The sequence below is a fragment of the Vicugna pacos genome, chromosome 16 (genome assembly GCF_048564905.1).
Source record: "Vicugna pacos chromosome 16, VicPac4, whole genome shotgun sequence".
In the NCBI taxonomy this organism is placed as follows: domain Eukaryota; kingdom Metazoa; phylum Chordata; class Mammalia; order Artiodactyla; family Camelidae; genus Vicugna; species Vicugna pacos.
Window position 1 is genome coordinate 34,646,682 of NC_133002.1, and position 24,067 is coordinate 34,670,748.

General features: G+C 33.0%; 1 protein-coding gene and 1 non-coding gene across 4 annotated transcripts; one reads left to right on the plus strand and one right to left on the minus strand.

The window, feature by feature from the left end:
- The first annotated feature begins 8 nt into the window (after positions 1-8).
- Positions 9-22,547, plus strand: FBXO47 (F-box protein 47). 3 transcript variants are annotated; one of them, XM_072938818.1, is made up of 11 exons: positions 9-78; positions 2,727-2,933; positions 3,356-3,526; positions 6,223-6,299; positions 7,647-7,724; positions 9,367-9,475; positions 13,037-13,213; positions 14,726-14,872; positions 15,538-15,680; positions 17,963-18,122; positions 18,792-22,547. In XM_072938818.1, the coding sequence occupies exons 2-11, from the start codon at positions 2,753-2,755 to the stop codon at positions 18,902-18,904; spliced, it is 1,356 nt and encodes a 451-aa protein (XP_072794919.1). In that variant the 5' UTR covers positions 9-78; positions 2,727-2,752; the 3' UTR covers positions 18,905-22,547. The 3 variants fall into 3 exon arrangements, with proteins under 3 accessions (XP_072794919.1, XP_006214294.1, XP_072794920.1); XM_006214232.3 differs by lacking the exon at positions 9-78 and adding an exon at positions 281-453; XM_072938819.1 differs by lacking the exons at positions 9-78; positions 15,538-15,680; positions 17,963-18,122; positions 18,792-22,547 and adding exons at positions 281-453; positions 15,145-15,231.
- LOC116283861 (U6 spliceosomal RNA) lies at positions 14,050-14,152 on the minus strand. Its single transcript, XR_004193559.1, has one exon. It is a non-coding gene; the product is annotated as a U6 spliceosomal RNA (small nuclear RNA).
- Positions 22,548-24,067: the final 1,520 nt, after the last annotated feature.

Sequence of the window (24,067 nt, forward strand, 5' to 3'; positions counted from 1 at the left end):
AGTAAAGCGTGGCTTTGGCCTAGGTTCGGGCTCCGGAGACCTCGCCCTCGTTAATTATTCATGACGTGAGAGGGCACTGTGGGTGCCGGGACTTTTACTATTTATGAGGGGGCGGAGTCTCCTTCCTGAGGGAGCTCAGGGAGGTTCTAAAATATTCATGAGGGAGGATGGCACTATGGGAGCGGAGGTTCTTGGTATTCATGAGGAGGCGGGGTCTCCCTCCCGCTGGGGCTCCTGGGAGGATTCTGAAATACTCTCGAGGCCAAGGGGGCGCCTGGGAGGCGGGAACGCAGCTCCGGAGTCGACTGTAGCCGGGCCCTCCCTCTTCCCGGCGTCAAAACCTTGAGGAAATATTTTCTTTTTAAAACTTGAAGAAATTTGAGGATGGTGGGGCACAACGACTAAATCCCATTTTCCTGTGATCTTTTAGTCAGGAAACTGTCAAAATCTGTGGTAAAAAGAGTTTTTTTCCCCCAATACTTCCTTGAGATAATTTCATTTTTTCAGGGACTGAAAGGGGTCAAAAATTCATCACAATGTGGTTTGAGTCTTATATTAGTCAGTTTATCTTTCACGGCCTCGCCAGTTTACCTCTTTGGAGATGTTCTGGGCTAATTCTCGAGTAGATGGGGGTGGGTCTCTTCAAAAGATTTTCTTAGTTTAAAACAAAATAGAAATCCTAGTGAGTAGCTATTGACGGTTTTCTCTGAACAGGGGGGGAAAAGTTTATCTAAGAGGGCCCACAAAGCCTTTTACACATGGGCAGAAATGAATGGGATGGAACAGGGAATTGAAACATCATTTTATTAGAATTGTTCTGGTTTGTGATTCTTATTCTCCAGAGGGCTGAGAGGAAACTAGAAATAATTTGGGATTATGCTTTTAGGATTTTCAGAAAAACTTGCTATCTCCCCCAAAACGTTCAGGTCAGAGTGAGGAAAATAAGGAATTGTTAAGAGACCAGTTTCAAAAGAATTTGGGTCATTGTGTTTTAATCCTCTCAGAGGTTTAAAAATATATGTAGTGTGTGGTTGACACACTAAAGTCTCCTGGGTATTAGATGTCAGTGAGTCTCTGAAGAGCCCACAGACCCCACCCAAGTCCCAGATTACACATTCCTCAGAGAAACAGAACAAGTCCTAGGCCAGATTTTACTACAATGAAAATTCTTTAACATGCCTACTGTAAAAAGTTAAAAAAAAATCTTATGGATTAAATAAATCAAGATTCTTCCATTTGGTGGAATCACATGAAGTCTTTATATATACTTGGAGAAGTTTGTCTGTTGGCATGGAAAGAAATTACAATTTTAATTACAATTGAAAAAGTGGATTACAAAATAATACTAACAGCGATTCCCTTTTCTGTAAAAAGGAATATAGATGTAAAATTCTGGAGTGATATAAACCACACTGCTTAATTTTAAATGTTAAAAACCAAATGAATTTAATTTTCCTCTTTTTATTTTGCTGTATTTTGTAAACTTTTTGACAATGCACGTAGGTTACTTGTATAATTTTAATGATTATTTAAAAAGATACACTAATTTAAATGCTCATTGAATGCTGAAGCAAAGTGCTATGTATGGTATGGCTATAAAGGAGATTCATAGTATGCTTTCCACTAAGCACTAAATTTCTTGGCCACATTTTCAAATATATAACTGATTTTAAGTTAATATAAGTTGATTTGTAACCTTTTAGATGAATAAGTAACAATATGATTTTTAGCAATTTTGCTACAAAATGAGAAAATGCATTTTGGTCGGATGTATTTGTAACTCAGATGAAACATCTTAGTTGTTACTTTAGAAACAAGGAGGCTTGGATTGGAGTTATAGTTATGCATATGTACATATACATTTATATATACAAAAGACAATGTTTTCTGAGTTGGAAGAGGATTGACACAAAGTCAGTGTGTGTGATGAATAATTTTTTTTAAAGAATTATTGTTCAGTGTAAGTAGATTATCAGTGATTTTAATAAAGTTCCTTCTAGGAAATGTTCATTTAAAATAAGTTGTGTAGGCCCTTCCTGTGACTTATCAGTAACTATTATTAACCAAAAGTGGAATTGAGGGGGAAAGTTATTATTTATTTATTTTAGTCTTATTAATTTTACAAAACTTTGATTTCACATAATTGGTAATTGTAATGAAACCATCTTAATCTGTTAGAGATAGTAAAATTTTAAAAGCTGTAAACTAAAATCTTTATTTTTTAATCTCTCTAACCAAAGAACATGTCAGTACTCAGTTTTAAAGAAACAGAAAAACATTACTACAAATTTTTAATTCTACATTAATACTGTGATTTTTTAAAATAATATAAAGATTGTAAAAGCAATGTACTAATTGACAAATATTGAATGTATTGTATTTGTTACTTTTTTGGGTTGAATCTTTTACTTTTTAAAAAGGTCACATACTTCTTTTCTTAGAATATATCTCATCCAAATACATCTCATTTTCTACTAAAACTCCATCTAGAATATTTGGCTAAAAGGGAAAATATTTTTAAGTATTTCATATCACACTGAGATGAGTAGTCTCTACAGGTGGAAATTACATAAGTTGGACAGCATATTAAAAGTTTCGTAAGTATAGAGAGACAGCTGTTGTCCATCAAAGTATGAACATCTCCATTTAAAAATACAACAGCTCTTTATCAATATAATTTTCTTTCTCCTTTGTCTCTTGTACTTTGTCTCTTGTTTTCTAACCAGGACAAATTCATGAGATAAGAAAAAGAATGGCATCCAGAGTAAATTCCAGTTTCACTTTGATTCCCAACCAGAAACATCGACGTAGTAATCGTCGATCCAGCTATTTTTCCAACACTGTTATCACAGATTCTCAACTCTTATCAACGCTTGGAAATTTTAAAGCCTTGCCATTGGAAATATTCCATATGATCTTAAGATATTTGTCAGGTGAGATTTGGAGACTATGAGTAGGCGACATGGACACTCGAATATTTTATTTTCTTCAAGATGTAGCTTGTCATCTTAGGCCCTGCTAGAATGTTAATTGTGTTCACATTAAGTTTATTTTCTAAAGTTTCATCATTGTTAGGTAAGGGATATGAAGAGAAAATATGATACTCAAACTCTTTAAAACATGCTTCTGATTTTAATGACATGATACATCCCCAAATATTTCTAATTCACTGAGAACTGGATTTAAAATAATTTTAAGATTTTCCTCTTTTTTCCCCAATATTATTATTTATTTTTAGTATTCTTTAGTGTTATTAGTAATGAGCTAACTTATAAGTTAATAGATTTTGGTAATAGTAATGTTCTTGTATTTAAACTGTTTATATATATGTGTGTATATGTATTTCTTTTGCTAGTGAAGGATGTCAGCATGTTAAGCATGGTGTCCAAAACAGTCAGCCAGCACATTATTGATTATATCTCAACCTCATCAGGAAGCAAAAGACTTTTACTACAGGACTTTCATAACCTTGAGCTGCCTGACGGAAGACAAGACTCCACTATATTGGAACACTACAGGTCTCTAGGTAATTTATGTAATGTAATGAGAATTGTTAACACGTAAAGAACTATGCTTAATTAGGGAGATTTTATTATACAATTCTGTAAGGCCCTTGGGAAGTGAAATATTTCCTATTTCTATGATGCTTTTACGCTTCAATGTGAGGACTTTCCCTAAACAACAGTCCCTTACACTTACCTTTAAAGATCAGAGGATACACTTTAATGTAATGTGTCAGTCCTTGTGATTTCATGTAGCTGCAGTGTCACCTATGCTTACTGTCTAGGTGGCTTACCAGTTTAAGAAATTGATGTATTTTATATGCTTTACTTCCTGTGGATCTAATGTGTTTTATCTTTATACTTCTTTTCCCTTTCAACCGTAATCTAGTTCTTAAAATAGAAAAAAAAATGTAAACATATTATTGTGGAAAATCACTTATTCTCTTATCAGAAACAACTTTTTTTAAAGCATGCTACACATTTTCTAATAAACCATTATACTGTCATTAAATTAATCTTATCAAAAGAAATTCTGTACAAGTTCTTCCCTTGATTTGTAATCTTTTATGCCTTTCACCCCATTCGTTGATTTCATTCTCCCTAAGAGTGCTGAAATAAATTCTCATTTTTACTTGACTAATGACATCAATTTAATTATGAAGCTACCTTATAATTAACCAAAACATGGCAGTAGAACTAAATGTCAGAGTGATGGTAAGATGTAAATAAAAGCATCAGAGTAAGTGAATATTACCTTTTAGTAGCTCAAGGATGCCTAGCTTTAAGATAGTAAAATAAGACTATATAGATGTGTAAATATATCAAAGTATATTTGACAAGTATGCTTAATAAGACTAAATGGAAGGTATGTAACTGGTTACAGTGTTGCTGATTTCAGTTTTTATGATTAGGCTTAGTAAAGCCTGTAACAGAGCACAGCGATTATTTTTTTGCTACTGTTCATTGGAAATATCTTTTTTCAAACATTATCCATTGTGGAGGAAGTGGTATTTGGAAAAAGCTTATTCTTTGGTTTTAGTTTGAAAAAATGTTTTCTCCCTGACCAGGCTCAATTGCATAAACAAACAAAAAAGCATTTAGACAATTATATGGGTAATTCAGTTAAAAATGCAGGTATGTACTGATTTTAAAAGCTAGCTTTTAAAAATGGTGTTACTCATGTAATAATTTCAACCTTCCATTTAAATTTGGTGCAGACACCTAGCTTATGACTTATTCTTTAGATAAATGTTTGATGTACTTACCATTTTCTCATGTTGCCATTCCTGTCTGATCTGTTCTTGTTTTTAGACATTAAAATAACATTTTCAGAATTTTGCATTCTGAGGATTATACATTTTAATTTGCTTCTTCACGCAAAACAGAGCAGATGGCCAGTGTGGAAAGAACATTACATCTGACTCTATTTTAGTGGGAAGAAATTAAAGAAGTTGGTTTCTAAAGGATATATAGGAGAGCACCTGTGTTAAAAAAATAGTCAGCCAGTATTGGTTTTTATGGTAAATTGCAACCGTTAAAAATAGAAATTTTTCCTGTACTTGAGAACAACATTGTAAATTAACTAAACTTCAATTTTTAAAAAATTGGAGTTTTTCATTAGAAAATCAACCAACATACAATTATAGCTTACAATGCCCCAGCTATGATATGCCTTGGGACTAGATGCCAAAACATGAAAAGAAAAGAACTCAGCCTAAAAACCAAACACTGAAAATGTCTTTTTATGTTCAAAAATAAGGACGGTTTCTGTTTAAAAAGCAATTTTAGTCATGTGTTACCCAAACATAGCAACTTCTAAAAATAAATTCAATTCCCATTGAGTCTACAGAATTATATAAAGTAGTTATTACATTATGTTAAGAAGTAAATGCAGAGAAGGTGAAAACTAAGGGAAGTTATGATATTCAGGTATATATTTTCCTACCATGTATCTTATTTTTAGTTTGAGGACATTTGCCCTAATAGGAATGTTAACAGTGTATTGCCATTTTAGGAAAACAGAACGCTTAAAGTTAGAGGAAGCAAATCATATACTTCCTGCCACGGGAAATTACAGGGTTTTTTTCTTCTTTTTAAAATATCTAAACACAAAATTCTATACATTCTTAACATGCAAACCCCATAAAAGGATATCTTTGAAGGAAGAGAGATATTTCATCCAAGCTGGATACTTTCTGTGAGAAAAAAACCATGACTTCCAATCTCTGAAATTTTAAGTACTTAGGATGTTAAATTTTTGTATTTGGAAAAGGGAAAACAAATTCTCTTTTCTCATTCTTTCCATTAGCAACTCTTAAAACATTTTCCTTTGTGAACATGGGGCTAATTTTAAGAGAGACTGGAATATGCTTTCTATGGAATAAAGAAAATAGTTTCCCTATTTTATTTTGTGTCTGATCGTTGTATCTTTTTAAATCTAAATACTTTCACATATCTATTTTATAGTATCAATTTCACAATTTTTTGTAAGATTTTATGCCATTGCCTCTTAGGTGGACACCAGAGCCACTTGGTAAGTATCGTGTATTATTAATGTTTTGCACCCTTTCTCCCAAACTTCCTCTTAAAAACCCTATCAGCTCATGGTCACTGTAATTTACCATACTTGACTTTCAGGAAACATTATGCTGCGTTATAGATAGTTTTAAGTTAATATTCATTGATGTCATTTTTTTCACCTCTCTCTCTATTTACTCAGGTCTACTATTTAAAAGATGTACATTGCTGCTACCCACAAAGGAAAGACTAAAGTATATTCACAAGACACTCGCAGAAGTAAGATCATACTTCTAAATTAGTTCACAATCTTGATTTCCAGTAAAAATATTTTATTACTGATGTCTTATACTCATTTTAAATCTGTCTTTAATAAGTGGAATTTCATGAATTAGTACTAAAAAGTTGGTTGATGATCATCTGATACTTTACCAAGAACTCAGAGATTATAAACACCCAAATGTAGTATAGGAGTATTTTACTTATTATAAAATAATTTTTATATATAACATCATTCAAGTTTATTAGGTTTATCAGCTTTATAAAAGTATTTTTACTTCATATGGGAATCCTAAGGATGTTTTAAAGTGGTGATTTAGATATTTTATTAAAATGAAAATAACTTCCAAATGGTAAAGTCTTACTGTTTAAATGTTTGTATCATTAAACAGTTTGTACTGTTTAAAAGTTTGTATATACTTTTAATATATAAAATGACAAAAACTTTTTGTGATAATTTATGACTTGGAAGTGTGTATCAGTGTGTTTGGGCATAATCTATGTTAGACATTGAGTTTTACTATAGAAACCCAAACATACATCTAATGCTGCTGATTCAGTTCTGCACTCAGTAGTATGCAAACTGTTTCTGATTCATTGGCTTTTTTTCATGCCAGTATTTGCACTGAGTTCAGATCTCTATTATTGCAGCAGCTTCTCAGATGATCTTTCTGCCATTCATTCTTCACTCCTCAAGACATTCGGTATACTGAATTATCTTCATCAAGTTAATTTTCTTACTTAAAAATATTTCATTGGCTGCTGAATTTCAGCAAGATAAGGCCCGAAGTCCATAACTGGTATTTAGGGTTCCCCCTGACAGTGCAGCCTTACTTCCTACTGCTTTGAGCCTAATTAAGCTGCTCATATCTTTCTTCCCAAATGGACCTTTTAAATTCTTACTTCTATACAATTTTGCCCTAATTGTGTGCCTCACCAATCCTATCTGTTCATTATCTCTGAATCCTACTTAAAGACATTGCTTGTTTCACATCCTTCGTAAGCTTTTAAAATCATTCCCAAAGTTATCTTTTCCCTGCCTTTATTGTGTCTGATATGTTTATTCGGTCATTTTAGCATTATATTCTAACCTGAAATATCAAATTAATTTCATGTGTGTATATCTTATTGCCCTAAATAAATTGTGAGCTCCTGAGGCAGAGACTTTGTTTCATACTTCTTTCATAATCCCCACCTATATAACGTGATGCTTATCTGTTATTTAATGTTTTAGTTATTTTCAGTTAAGATTGAAAAAAACTACTTGCATGTTGCCATTAACTTTGAATGTTAAATCACTGCACAGTTCCACTGAAAAGAAGGAATAAATAGTTGTTCTCTTTACAGGTTTCCTGTTTTAAATTCAGTGGCTGTGCAGCTCCATTGCAATGTTTAGGATTATCATGTTATGGCATGTTTTTACAGGTACATTTTTTTTAATGAAAGAAGAAAAAGAATTCTTTTTGAACTGTTAACAAGTAGAGCACGTAATCTGTCTTTCCATAGGATAATAAAAGTAATAATAGTCTAAAAAGAAAACAAAATAGCATTGTAAAGATTCGAGAATGTGTTAATCAAATAATGTTGTTTGCTACCTCAGATTTTCTTCTTTGGTTTCTCATTGGTAAGAAATATTTCACACTTACTCGCTCCATACTAGTGTCCTTAAAGTTTCCAGCCAATTGTAATGACTAGAAATATTGTAGGGTAGGATGTGTGTGTGTGTGTGTGTGTGTGTGTGTGTGTAATGAGTTTTAAGTCTTAGGCTAGTTCTTTAAGATGTGAACTTAGAAATCAACTGTATAAAAAAAATTGTAACTATAAGAAGTAATAGATGTAACTAACCTTATTGTGGCAATCATTTTGCAATATATGCATATAAAAATTAACTGCATTTTACACCTTAAACTTATACAATGTTATATGTCAATTATATCTAAATAAAGCTTGGGGGCTGAAGAAATCAACTGTATGATTTTAAGAACATTTTTTACTCACCTTTTATTCTAAACAAAGAAGATAATAATAACATTATTTAATGCTATTCTATATTAATAATATATTATTAATGTATTACACTATTCTTAGCAGTTTACATGTATTAACTTTCTAAAAAAATACCTTATGAGGTTTACAACAGTCTTGCTTATATCCCATCCTGCCAGCCACTATCTGCATGCCCAGATTCCAGGGGCATAGGCTCTCCTATTAGCTTTCTTCCAAAATAGATTTTTTTTCTTTTTTTTCCTTTCAGACAAATAATATGAGCACATGTAATCATGTAAAATTCAAAAAGTATGAAGTGAAATGTTAAGTCTCCTCCCAGGCCTGTTCCTTGTTCACAGAGTTTTCTTCAACAGAAGTAACAGCTGTTAGGTGTTTCTAGTATGTCTTCTGGAAAGAATAAGATTAATTTTTAAACTACTGAAGTCCAGTTCAACTATTTCAAGAAAAATTGTTATGATTAGTTGACCTTTTCAAAATCTATGTATAGTAGAATATCATCTGAGTTTTCTTTTTATATATGTCTTAACTGTACATTCTGGTTTGCTCAAAAATGATTATTAAATTCTGTCCTAATAAAAAATTTTTTTTGCTTGTTCACATCCAAATGTCCTAAGTCAATGCTCATAATTGTCACATTAAAATGAGATTATTATCATTTATAAGCAATATCATAAGTGATAGGTAGAGGGGATCAAAGTGGTTTGACTATAGTCTAAAAGTAAACCATAGGATGGTTGTGAGTCAGATGTCTAGAGCTGTGTTCCAGAGTTTGGGCCTTCATTTGTTATTTTCCTCATACTGTCTGAGTTCAGGATTCAGTACCATTTAGTTCTCTGAAAAGATACTACCTATACAACCAGAAAGAAACTGGATTTTGGAGCATTTTTAGGTTTTGTTTATAGAAAATTTCCTATTAATTTGAACAGTTCAATAGTGGATAAAAATTGCACATCACCTCCATCTTGTGCTACAACAGTTATAGTCATAAGGCAGTAGTGACTTATGTTCTGATTTGATGGTTTGAACATCTGCAATGTTTCCTTTATTTTATCATCCTCAGACCTTAACAGCAGGTTGGGATGAACTGGAGTGCCATCGTGTTTATAACTTCTTATGTGAGCTGACTAATCTCCCCCGCAAGATGCAGGCAGTTGTCTGCAGCAAACCAGGTAAAGAACTACAATGCAGGGATAACATTGTACAGAGATTAAAACAGATACAGAAAAAAAAAAAAGCATAGTTCAAAAGTGTATTTAAAAATAAATTGTGGCATTCATTTGTAGTAAAAGGACAAAGAGATATAAGGGAATGATGAACACTGAATCACACAGTGAGGCCAAAATATCCCATGATTAGAGAAAGAAGTACTCAGAGGGCTTCAGATATATACATAATATTTTATTCCTTAAGCTGGTGGAGGATACAAAGGTGTTCATTATAGTATTCTATAAACCTTTAGATATACCTGGAATATTTCATATTTTAAAAATCATGGAATCCTACAATTGAGCAGCTTCACTCTGAGAAACTCCCGCAGTGTGCTCAGGGAGACATGTATAAGTGTGAACATTGCAGCATGTAAGCAGGGAAAGCTGCAAACCACCTAATGCCTGTAGTTAGGAAAATGGATAAATGAATCATGGCAAATTCATACAATTAAAACCATTAGTAGTTAAAGTGGATTAACTAGAGACATGTGTATTAATATGGATAAATCTCAAAATATTATTTGAGAAGAAAGGATAGTAAACAATGCTTTCAATATGATACTATTTATATGCAAATTAAAAGCATGCAGTTGGGGAGGGTATAGCTCAGTGGTAGAGTTCCTGCCTAGCATGCAGAAGGTCCTGGGTTCAGTCCCCAGTACCTCCACTAAAAAAATAAATAAATAAACCTAATTACCTCTCCCTACCCCAAAAAAGGGAAAATAAAGTTTAAAAAAATGCAAAGTAATTCTATTTATTCTTTATGGTTATAAACACATGTAAAAAAGTATAAGAATATAGTTAGGAGATACGATAGTTAATTTTGTGTGTTAACTTGGGTAAGCCATGGTACCTAGATATTTAGTCAAACATTATTGTAGATGTTTCTTTGAAATTATTTTTTAGACGAGATTAACATTTAAATCAGTAAACTCTGAGTAAAGCAGATTACAATCCATAATGTGGGTGGGCCTCATCTAATCACTTAAAGGCCTTGAGAAAAAGACTGTCCTCCCCACCCAAGAAAGAATTCTACCAGCAGACTGCTTTTGAACTTGAACTACAACTCTTCCCTTGTCTGCAGCCTGCCAGCCTACCCTGCATATTATGGACTTGCCAAGTTTCCACAATCACATGAGCAAATTCTCATGTGTGTACACATCCTATTAGTTTTGTTTGGTGACTTATACAGGAGGGACAAAATCCAATTCAAGATGGTGATTACCTCTGGGGAAGAAGGAGATTGGGAGTGATACAAAAGAAGCTTTAACTGTATCAGTAATGTTTTTATTTATTTTTAAAAATCTGAATCAAATATAGCAAAAAAGTAAAGTCTTGACAAAGCTAGGTGATTGGTACACAGTATTTATAATAGTATCTCTGTTTTGCTGTCAGCTTGAAATTTTTCTTTATAAAACAAATTATGGCAGATTTGTTTTAAAATGGAAGATAGAGAAGCCTAAAACAAAATTACTATCATGTCCCTCTCTTGATCAAAAAGTTGTATTACCTCCCTGATATCTTCAAAATAAAATCCAAACCATTCATACTGACCTTCACATTCTAATGCTAACCTACTTTTTTAAACTTATTGCCCACTACTCCATATATCAGTTTGATATAGTCATATAACTCTACCCACTGTGTCTCAGATACCTCTTACACATTTCTACCTTATACATTTTATTCCTTCTCCCCTTTCCTGAAATACCATCTCTCCTTTTCATCCTTTAAGACCGAATTTACCTGTCCTCTTCTGTAAAGTCTTTCCTGATCTCTCCAGAGCTGCAATAATCTCTTTCCTCTAAACTTTTGTGTTGCTTGGCTTAACACATCAGGGGTACTTACTTTCATATGGCCTTAGCGCATTGGTGGACTTTATTTGCACTTGTCTTATCTACGAGTAAGTAGAACATAAATGGTATAAAAATATAAAATGTATAATGATGCCACCACCGTGGGAAACAGGTTGGCCAGTCATCAAAAAACTAAACGTAGAATTATCACGTGACCTAGCAATTCCACTCCTGGGACTATAACTAAGGAATTGAGAGCAAGACCTTGGACAAATACTTATACATCAGTGTTAACTGAAACATTATTTTCAATAGCCCCAACCTGGAAGCAACACAAGTGTTCATCAAGAGATGAATGGATAGAATGTGGCATATATATACAATGGAATATTATTCAGTCATAAAAAGAAGTGAAGTTTTGATTCAGGCTACAACATGGATGAATTTTGAAAACATTATAATAAGTGAAATAAGTCAGACATAAAGGACAAATATTGTATGCTTCCACGTATGTGAGGTACCTAGAACAAGAAAATTCATAAACACAGAAAGTAGATTAGAGGTTACCAGAAACTGGGTGAAGGGGAAATGGAGAGTTATTGCTTAAAGGTTATAAAGTTTCTGTTTGAGGTAATAAAAAGTTTTGGAGTAAGACAGTGGTGATGGTTGAACAACATTGTGAATGTAATTGATGCCACTGAATTGTGCATGATAAAATAGCAAATTTTATATATATTTTACCACAACTTAAAAAATCATGTAGTATATCAAAACTATTGAATTACACACTTCAAATGGGTAAATTGTATGGTATGTAAATTATGTATATTTCAATAAAACTAATTTTTAAAAAAACATGAGATACCACTTCATAGCCCCTAGGATGGCTAGAACCTAAATGTCAGATAACAACAAGTGTTGGTGACAATGTGGGAAAATTGGAACCCTTATACTTCACTGGTGAGAATGTAAAATGGTGCAGCCACTTTGGAAAACAGTCTGGCAGTTCTCCAAATGATTAAATATAGAGCTACCATATGACCCAGCAATTCCACTCATAGATATATCCCCCAGAGAAACTAAAATATGTGTCCATACAGAAACTTGGACATGATTGTTAATAGCAACGTTACTCATAATAGCCAAAAGGTGGAGACAACCCAAATATCCATCAATGGGTGAACGGATAAACAAAATGTGGTATATCTATGCAATGGAATAGCATTTGTTCATTAAAAGGAATCGATACATGCCCTAATATAGTTGAACCTTGAAAACATGCTAAGTGAAAGAAGTCTGTTTCAAAGACCACCTAACTGTGTGACTTCATATGAAAGTCTAGAATAGGAAAATCTATAGAGACAAAAAGTAGTGCTTAGTGCTGAGGGTGAAAAAGGACAGAGGGATGGGACAGTGACAATTAAAAGAACAGGGTTTCTTTCTGAGGTAATGAAAATATTCTAAAATAGATTCAGCGATGGCTGCATAGCTCTGTGAATATACTAAAAAAGATTTGATTGTACACTTTAAATTGGTAAATTGTGATATGTAAATTATATCCTAATAAAGTTGTTTAAAAAATAGTTCCTTGATCTAAAATTTTTACAGAGGAAATTGAAATAACACTCTTAGTACAAAGCATATTAAGGATGTATGTCTTTAGCCTATCCAATATACGTAACAATCTTTCTAGGAAGAATGGTTTACAATTCTTTTGTCTTCATAGGAAGTGCCCGAAAACTGGAGTTAAGGATTAGACTGTTCTGTAGAAATGCTCTGCTTGATCACTGGACACATCGAAGTGATTCTGCATTTTGGTTGACACGTATATTAAAACCATGGCCAATGGTGAATCAGGCAAGATTATTGTATATCATCTTTGGACCAATATCTCCTCAAGATGGTGAGCATCCATTGTTTAGGGATGTATGTTACAAAACTGGTTAATTACATTTACTTTAGGAAATATATCTTTTTGTACATGCTTAGTTTCATCATTCTGAATAATTAAACTGTATTTCATGATTTCATAGATGTAGACTACGTTAACTTGTGCATCACTTAAATGTCAAGACAAATTGTTCTATTGCAGGTCATTTCCAAATATAGTCTCATTGTCCCTAATTTACCTAAAATAGCTGCATTTCATTTTTAAACCATTATTTAACTCAAGATTATATTTATATGCTGCTGGAGGGGACTAACAGTGCAAGTGAAGCAAAGTGGTACTCAGAATTGATGTTTTACTTAATTTGGGGTACATAAAATAATTTGGGGGCAATTTTTTGGTATTTCTAATTAAGTTTTGCTTGGATGAATGTTAAAATTAACATGCATTTTTTTTCATTTTGTGGGGGGGTAATTAGGTATTTATTTATTTAATGGCAGTACTGGGGCTTGAACCCAGGACCTCGTGCATGCTAAGTACATGCTCTACCACTGAGCTATACCCTCCCCGCTTAGCATGCATTTTTTTTAACAAATAGTTATGTTTAATTTTTAATTTTTTAAACATTTTTATTGAGTTATAGTCAGTTTACAATGTTGTGTCAATTTCCAGTGTACAGCACAATTTTTCAGTTATACATGAACATACATATATTCATTGTCACATTCTTTTTTGCTGTGAGCTACCACAAGATCTTGTATATATTTCCCTGTGCTATACAGTATAATCTTGTTTATCTATTCTACATATGCCTGTCAGTATCTACAAATTTTGAACTCCCAGTCTGTCCCAAAAATATGGAACGCTTCACGAATTTGTCATCTTTGCACAGGGGCCATGCTAATCTTCTTTGTATTGTTCCAATTTTAGTATATGTGCTGCTGAAGTAAGCCCTAGCATGCATTTCTTTAGTTCACACTGTCTCATGTCAGTAGTTAACCAGTTTAAAGTGTGTTGAGTAGCAGTAGGAAGTTAATCTGGGATCAAATTTTGTTGTGTGTAATCCACAAAGAGAATTGGTCATAGATAAATACTTTAAATGACCAGATTACTCTGTTTTGATATAAAGGTCTGGAAGATTCTCAAGTACAGCATGCTCTTTTCTTGGAAGGATATCAATAGGTGTTATTTCATTTTGGTAAAATTACATCAATTGTTTATTCCAATTTCTGTTGCAGAGTAGCATTGTCTTTGAACCAGAAACACTGTTTTGCTTGGCGAATCTACCTTTTCTTTACTTCATTTAGCTGTTGTTGCTGTGCTTCATCACATCAATCAGAGACATTAAAATTTATACTGTTATCAGAATTGACCTTTCATTATGAAATTTAAAATGAAAGTGGCATATATAAGTAATGGATCCCATTATGCAATGCAATTTCCTTTTTAAACAATCCGTGAGGTCTTCATCATGAAGCCAGCAATTCTGTCACAGCCTAGTTTTTTTTTTTTTCAATTATCATTCAGGACAGGTGGTTTGGCAGAAAATGATAGAAGGACCTACAGATGAACCCAGTCTGAAAGGTTTGGCTGATGCCATTAAATTACTATATGACACAGGCACCAAAGAATGGACAGTAGATGATGTTATCAGTCTTGTAGATGAACTATCAGGTAAAAAAATTATTTACCACATTAATAGAAATGTATTGTTAGAATATAGTTATAAAATTGTAAGGCTAACTCTAAAGGTAACAAATGAATTGCCTATTAAAAATCACTAAATGCTCTAAAAGACTTAAAGTTTGGCATTATGTTTGAAGAGAATGCATATAATCAGCTTACTTTCCTTCAATTTTCCTTGCCAATTTTATAAATATGTATTTATTGCTATTTTTATTTGAACACTTCATAATTTAATTAGCTCAGTTATTCCCATTTTGCAGGTTCTCAGAAACACCTTCTTAAAGTTGGGTAAGAAGAAAGTCCTCTCCTGTTGGTACAGGAGAGGTGAAACAATGCTTCCCATTCCTGCATAATCCTTTAGATTCTAAAGTTTATAAGGTTTCTATCCGTACAAAGGATTAGACCACTTTGTTGATCCATGTGTACGAGAAATGCTTTGATTATATTAATAGTACATTGTGAGAGCCGCTGTGACTTGGCAATAATCTCTGTACCCAGTAGAATCTTGTAATTGGAAAACTAAAGTGTTTTTTCTGAGCTTCTCGCTTGGCACTAATTGTATAAAGTGATATAATATTGCAGGTATTTAATGATGTTTATTCTTTGTTACTGTATAATTTCTCATTAAATAACTGTTCTTCCTCTAATAAAAGTGGTTCCCCGGGAGTGGCTTCTAGAGAATAATGCACGTCTCCTAATCCTGAGTGGGAACAATATCTGCTTTACTTTCATGGCTAGTAAAGCTGTGAATGGACGGGCCATTGAACTGGCAAGGTTGATAGTCTTTTTGGCTTTGGTAAGTAAAAAATTTTTTTCTAGCAAACTGTTTAACATTATAGTTGACATACCAGGGAGCTGCCCTGAAGGAACTGAGATATGTACATACAGAACATTTTGAAAGAATAAGTGTTTAGGTGTGTATTTTTATATATACTTTATACATACTTAACAATTTTAAAATACATGATAAACTATCATGTTTGGAATCATTCCTTGTATTAACCTCTCCCCACCTCGTATCTAGATTGTCATTCTATGGCTTTGCCAAGTTATATTCTTTTTTTTCCCTAAGTTCCATTAAAAGAATAAAGCACACATATGATTTGCTCCAGGATAATCAATGGGCAGCAAAGAGAGAATGTGGAAATTGATGGTGATAGAAGTGAAACAAGATTGGTAATTGTTGAAGCTGGGGAATGGATACTAGGTGTTCATAATACTATTCTCTTTACTTTTATATAGTTAAAATGTTTTCTTTTTCAAAATAAAACATTATAATATATTTAATATTCATTCATTTAACACAAACTGAGTGTTTACTATGGGCCATACACTGTGTGAGATTTTAGGACTATGAAAAGTAATAGAACAAATCCCTGACCAAAAGATGCTTACAGTCTTTTAAGAGATATCAGAGGGTATATAAATAAATTCAGTGTGATAAGTGCAAAAATATGTACAGAAGGGTACAAACAAAAGTAGCAGAAAGGAGCTAATATTGGGTGAGTGTAGAATACAGAGGGGGCTTCACCAATTCCAGTAGATATACATTTTTTTTTAATGAATAAAAGAGTTCACCAGTCAGATAGAGAGGTCAGATTACTCAAGCATGTACCTGCATGTGTTACACAGAACTCTCATTTATTTGGCTTCCATCACATATGTCAGCCCAACCACTGCTTCAAAAGCAATGGAATAATCTTCAATTGGCCATTGTGAGAAATAATTGAACATAATCCATTTCCTACAAAATGGAGATAGGATCTTAATCAACTCAACTGCTTGAAACATGAGTGAAACCTCAGTGACTCTTTTAAACACATGGAAATGTGAAGAAAGCTACTAAGTTAACTGTATTCTCAATGTAAATATTTATTTTAATAAACGGATGCCCTCAAAAAAAATGGAGAGAGAATTAGAACTGTGGGCTGTATTCAGGGAACTATAAGCAGTTCAGTATTTTTTCTGAAAGGGAAAATGTGCAGAAGAGGAAGAGGTGGTGAGTTTAGTTAGGAAGAGAGAGGCTCGGTAAGGACGGGCCTTGTTGACCATTCTGTGAGGCTTGAACCACAGGAGCATCCCTGCTGAAAGGTTTTAGGAAGCAGGGAGACATGATCAGTTCTACATTTTTGGGAAGTCACTTTGGCTGCACTGTAGCAAAAAGAATGTAGAGGAAGCCACTAGGGGTGGAAAAGAAGCCTTCTCTAGAAAGCCTTCTCTGATTGACATCTCAACTCTGATCATTAATTTTCTCTAAATTGCCTCAGATTTGTCTTTATCAACCAATGGTGTATGTGTGGATAAATCAGCTCCCAAAATAGATTGCAAGTGCTTTGAAATCCAGGACTCTCCTATGTACTTCCTTTGTAGTTCCTGGTACAGTGCTTTACATGTACTAAGTAATCAATAAATCTTTCCTGTCAGATTAACACTATTTAGTTACACTATTATATAGCTTATTCTCATGCTGTATATTATTGGGTTATATGAGTTAAATCAGCCATTTAGAATGTTAATAAGTAAACCAGTCAGTTTTAGCCATAAACAGGTACTCTTCGTTTGTTTTTTAAACAATAGAGAGAGAAATATTCCCTACAGCTCTCAAGATGGAAAGCTGATGTTATCATAGAGTTCTCTTCCCTGTCGAAATTGCCTGTTTGTCTGTCACACTCATTGGACCCCTTGAAAATAGAGGCCCTGTCTTTATGGCTTACTATTGTATCTCCAGCTATTAGCAGGTGCTCAATAAATATTTATTAAATGAATGAATGAACAGGAGTCTTATTTTTCATAAGTTTAATAATAGCTTTCAATATTATTTCTTATATTAGTAAATAATATTCCATGATAATTTTGAACCAGGCTTTTAGTTACTTCACAATTTTTCCTGCTAAATTTGTACCATTTTGAAAGCAAAGAAATATTAGATATAAGAGCATTTCCCATTTATAGAATCAACATCATGTTGTATGTAATAAATTACGTAAAATTATAAACTGTCATTGTTAATACCATTTTCAAATTCTACAGCTTTCTTTGCATAAAGATTTACCAAAATGCTTTCTATGTCTAAATCAGGTGTGCGAGAAAGAACTATACTGCATGGATTGGGCAGTTAAAATGATGCAAAAAGTCTGTACAGTCTTTAGCACTCCAGTGGAAAGAAATAACTTCCTGCAGAGTGTGGCAAATGCATTTGCATGTGTTATAATGGAAATGATGCAATTGATTATGTCTGGTGAGTATGCATGTAGGTGGATGGTGCACAAGTGTGAGTACAATGCATTCTGGTCTCCCCTTAAGACAGGGAAAATTCTGTGTAGACTTATTTCTAAGCCAAGAATAGAAAAAACAGACATCGTTTGTTTTTCCATGAGATATATTTAGTTCCTGGTATTGTCACTTTTTAAATTTGGTATTGGTTTTAGTGGAAAACATAAAATTGAAGAGTCTGCATTGAAAGGAGCCAATTTCAATTCTGCACAGCAAAAAATTTTGACTTGCTTACTTACCAACTGTCGTAATCACCATAATAAGATCCTTTATTTGTATAGCTTATACATCTATGATTTTACAGTTTTGTTAGGTAACCAACATGATAATTAGCCCTATTTTATAGATGAGAAAACTAAGGCTTAGAGAAATTACCTGACTTGCCCAAGTTCATGAAGTTAGAAGCAATAAGCCATAGACTAGCATCTTTTTCTTCTGATTTCTAATTCAGGGCTCTTAATATAGTTCCATGATTTCAGTGGTTAACATCTGACTTAGTAAAAATCACTAACTAGTCTTCTGTTACATATTATTGGGGAAATTGGAACATCTTATGTTTCAAATAAATCATACATTTAAAAACTTAACTGTCATTTTCTTTTCCCTACTGTCTATTTCTGTGTGTGGCATATAGAAGACCGTGGTGAAGAAAACAGAAGATTTTTGAATTTGTTCTATCTTGTGCATGCTCAGGCTAACTTCCATAAGGAGGTCCTATATTTGACCATGAATACTCTCTCTACATAAATACTCAGAAATCCTTGCATTTAGAGAATACCTCACTGAACTGACAATTAGAAGAGTGCTACTTCTCCACGCTCAAAGAGTAGCATCCATGGGACTTTTTATCACCTAAGTAACCTAAGAATTCAAAAGCTGCATAGAATTTTAGAAGTAACTGCTTACACCTTTATTAATATAAAAATTATAGGCAAACCCAAGAATATATTGAGATTTCTCTAGAAAACAAGTTGTGTCTCTCCCGATTGTGGTAAACCTAACACCAAACTAAAGGAACATTAGTGTTCAAGAATCTGGGACTGGCCAACCTGTGTGGATCTTTGAAGAGAAAATTCTGTTACATAGTTAGAGTGGAAATCCACTTGATAGTGTGTATTGGTTCACTGTGCTTAGACACTTTGTGTAGACATAGCCTAAAATGTTTTGTGGAGATTTGTAGTATGATGTTTTGGAACGTGCAGATAAATCACATTTTTCAACACCTTCTTGGCATAGGATTACAATGAACATTACATTTGGTTCACATTTTGCAGATCAAAAACCAAAGGAATTAAGTGTGTTTGTGTATATATATCCATACATACATATGTATTTCTGTATATATACACACGTGCACACATACATGTATTTCCATCTTTAAGACAAATAATATGAAAAGTCTATAAATAAAGGAAGGTATATATTGTCTTAATACAATCAAATCATCTTTTATTCTTTCCCAGGGATTGGAGTGAAATGTTGCAAGTAAGGGAAAATATAAAATGAAGGAAAGTAGCTATTCTGCTGCCAGAACACACAAATAATTTGTACTTCCTCCTAAAGCTTTTTCCCCCGTCTTAAAGAGTGGGACTTGAAGGAAACTGGAAGCAAGGATAGTTCAAGCAGCCCGTGAGAGAGTGGGGTTTATCTTCACTCAGGTAAATCGATTCCAAGACGCTCCAGGACTATTTCAGTTTGACTAGCATCTGCCACCACCACTCTTACTATTAAAATAGAAAATGATAGTACCTAATGAGCTGAAATAATCCTGGAGCCCTCCTGGATCCATTTTCTTCTCCTTGAGTTTGATCATTTCTCCCTTCCCACTGGACTTCTCAGAGGCTGACTTTCTTTTCCTAAGCCCTTGACTTAACTCGCCTCTGGAGCTGATGAAGGAAAGGAACACTAGAAGATATGGAAATTACCTGCAGAAGTAGGGTGTAAATTGTGGGAAATTCTCAAGTCTGGCAAGAGGGGCTCAGTAAGAGATGTAATAGGACTGAGAAAGAGTGAAAACTGTGGAGAAAATATAAATCGTGATAAGAAGGTTTTATTACATTTTACTAGCAAAAAGACTTACCCTCATTTTTGGAGGGTCAGAAATTAAATGCCTTTAATGGACTGTCCAAATGTAATTTCATCAGTAGTGGGACTTTTTTTCTCCAGAGTTTAGTATTTGCATATTTATGCACAAAGTTCTTGCTTGTATCCTGGATTCATTTTCTTCCTTTCAATTTAAGAATTCACCCATAACTAACTTATAAAGATTAAAAGTTGTCAGATATCAGAGTACAAAGTTACACTTTAATTAGCTTTTTCTTTTCCTTCTTGCACTCTTTTTCACATACATGCTTTGGAAAGCTTAATCCATTTATTTAGCAAAAAACTGGTGATTCCAAGTTGAGACTATTAGATTATATGGGGGAAAAGAAAAATAAAGGGAAAAATAAAAATTTTAATATAAGTAATGAATATCTTAAATATTTTACTAAATAGATGTTAAGTTTCATTCCCTTAGAGAAAGAAATTTGGCGTTGTTAAGTTTCTTTGAATTTCTTGAACTATCTAAGTCTCCACAGCAGTTATTTTTAGAAACTTTACAGAAGAAAATTTAAAACTTTTTAATTTGGATTTTGAATCTCATTACACACATGCACTGACATCATTACGGCTGTAAATTTTTAAGGACTCATGTTATTTCATTATTCTTGACAATTGTGAGATTATCTCATCCTCAGAAATTTGGAACATAAAAACCTGATTCATTCTTTAGGTGCAGTAGATAAATTATATCATCTTGGGACCAATAAAAAGCAAACTGACGAATTCGTCATTCAATTATTAATAGATAAAAATAACATTTGAAACCAAATTGGCAGGGGTGTTTTTTGCTAAATACATTTGTCATCAGGAATAAAGTATGATATCAAATTTTAAAGTGGGATATTAACTTGAAAAAGCCTATACTATTATTATTGGTGTTAATGTTTAAGTGATGGTATAGACAGTCATCTTGCCCCACAAAAAAAGAGCATTCGCAAAATGAATAGGCTAAAAACACTGAGACTGGCCACTTCTAATTCTCTCTAGAACAGGGATGATAAAATAAGTATGTCAGATAATTTGCTCTGTACCTCTTTCTAAACTAGAAGATTGACCAGGGCTTCTAGCTTTTTTTTTCTTAAATCTTTTGGTAGTAGTGATTTCCTCAGTCTCTCTTGACTTTGATTTATAGGATGCTTTTTATTTCCACTAGAAGTCAAGCGCAACAACACACCATTATAGTTATCTTCACTGTTGTTTCTAAACACACACCCCACACCACAATAGCGCTAATAAACGAATGATGTTACAAGTTTATGCCTTGTGATAAATACTCTGTACCTTATGAAGCTATAGAACATCTATTGTTAATACTTTTTTGGATAATTCCTTTTCATGCCCTTCTGACCCCTCAACTTTACCGTCTTCACGGTGCAGGCAGTACGGTACCGTACTTGGGAAGCTGGTCAAGCATTCGGGAAGCTCAGGGGGTTGCTTATCTGTCTGCCCTCCATAGCATGAACCACAGGCAGCTTATTTCACTCTTTACCCATCCCTTGATGGCTTAGTTCGTGCTTCCAGTTCTTCTGTTAATAACAAAGATTTTATTCCGGGATAATTATTCACCTTCGGAGATTAGAGCAAATATGAGGTGCCCAGCAGAAGGTGCAACTGGAACCATTTTATGTCAGTAAAAAGCAAACATGAGCCTCTTCGTGTGGTAATTACTCAAGAGTTAACCCCTTTAAGTGAGTGGTACTCAATTACATGATTACAGATTTTTATGTCAATGGATATTGTGAAGGGTAAAAACACAATGCTACTACAGAAGTCGCTTTGGTTTTTGGACTCCTTACTAGCAATGTGACTTCTTTACCAATTCCATTAGCAGGTAGCTCTGAAACCTGTAAGAAATCAGGCTTTGGACAAATGCTCTTTGGTTTATTGTGGCATCATTAAGATAGGAAAGATGACCTGCAAGATAGCTATAGTGGACAGTCTTCTCTAAGTTAAATAAAAAAGTGCCAAGGGACTAAGAACATATTTTTTTTTCATTAAGAAAGCAAATACAACTCCAGAAAATTCCTCAAGTAACTAGAGGCTTAAAAAAACCAAAAACAAAAACTTAGTTTAGCTCTTGAAAGGCTTTTAAATTAACAGTAATAATAATAGTAATAATAATATTCTGAGATCACTGCTTTCTTGAAGGTGCACAAAACTGAAAAATACGCATTGTTATTTCTAAAGTATTGTATTTATGGTGAACTGTTTTCATTACCTAAATATTTAATATTTGCTAAATTTTATTTGTTATTTATTCATATTAATAAAACTAAAATTAGAAACATTTCTAAGTTGTTCAGAGTTTGTCATTATGCAAATCATCGAGTATGTAATTCCTTTAAATGATTTCTTGTGGAGGAACTTATTTTTATTTAAGCTGTTAATTATAGCTCTACCATGATCAAAAAACTAAATGTCTTAATATTAATTAATGTTGCAATTAGCTATATATTTATATATATTTATGCTTAATATTATAGTGTATAAATAATTTCATTTACTAGCAATAACTCTTAAATTGAACAATAATCTCTAAGTAGAACAGTATTCTATAATATTCTGCTATTCAATTCAGAGACAAAACTCCCAAGCAATTAATATTCCAATTGCTGCTAAAATGTAAATGCTACTCAATTATCATAGTTTAACACCAGTTTCAAAAAACAAAATATGTAATTAAGTATTATGGATTACCTGCAATTTCCCATGACTGCAAGATCTTACAGTGTTTTTCTAAGAATGAAGAAGCTCTTGAATAGTTCTAAAATGTATCTGCCTTAGCATGTTTGAGTTTATAATGGAAGTTGTGTCAAGGATTTTTTTGTTTCCCCCTTTATATATGACTTCGATTTTATTCTTGTTTAAAACAGATAGGAGCAAAACTAATTTAGAAGAGGCCATCCTAGGGTTGGCAAACATTTGGACTGTGATTGAGCCAAAACATGTAATTTACAAAGACAATTTTCCACTTCAACTATGCTTAAGTACTTTATTAAGAGAAATTCCCACTATTTTTTAGTACTCTAAAATCAAAATGATGCTTTTAAGGGATTTTTGAAGTTTGAACAATGCTAATTTTAAGTCTTTTAAATGAAAACAAATTTTCTGAAATTTAATAAATCATGTCATGCCAAGTTTCAAACTCAGATAGTATGGATTTAATTCCATATAAAGCACCCAGAATAGTGAATTTTAGGTGGTTCCAACTTAGTGACATTTATCTTTCCATTATTTAAAATGTTTCCCCAAAGATACTCTCTTTCTCCTGAAATAAAATATATCATTTTCTCACACAAACCTCTTGTTTTCTTTTATCAAGAAAGCAGGTATTAATGTAGTGATTCTTAGCATTATGCTACATTAAATTTTTCCTAAGTAATCTATAATTTTTAACAGATGTTTTTACTACATTGATGTGGACAAAGTATAACCCCCATTTTATAGGACATGCTTGCCCTAAGACAAAGATTTGTAAAGTTTACACAAAACTCTATATTACAGAGGTAACTTTTTCAGCATTTTAGGATGGGAATATACAAATAGTCTAAATGCGAAATTTAGAAAAATTTTATTGACATGAACACAGTGAAACTCTTATATAGTGGCATATGTATACCATGGATGTAGGCAAAAAGCCATAAAGTTTCTTCCAAAATGCAATTATTTATTTTTTAAAACCATAATATTTCACAAGTAACTGAAAATATGGGTAATCTTTCTGTCTTTATATTGTGCCCAGTACCAGTGGCATATATCACTGGTGTGTAGCTGAAATTGGCCGATCGTTTTCACTGAATTGATTAG

What these genes read in the sequence shown, in the direction of transcription:
- FBXO47 (XM_072938818.1), top strand. Translation starts at nt 2,753, where the DNA reads ATGGCATCCAGAGTAAATTCCAGTTTCACTTTGATTCCCAACCAGAAA. An exon ending in GGAACACTACAGGTCTCTAG is followed by an intron (nt 3,527 to 6,222) that starts GTAATTTATGTA and finishes CTATTTACTCAG; the next exon opens with GTCTACTATTTAAAAGATGT. An exon ending in ACCAATATCTCCTCAAGATG is followed by an intron (nt 13,214 to 14,725) that starts GTGAGCATCCAT and finishes ATTATCATTCAG; the next exon opens with GACAGGTGGTTTGGCAGAAA.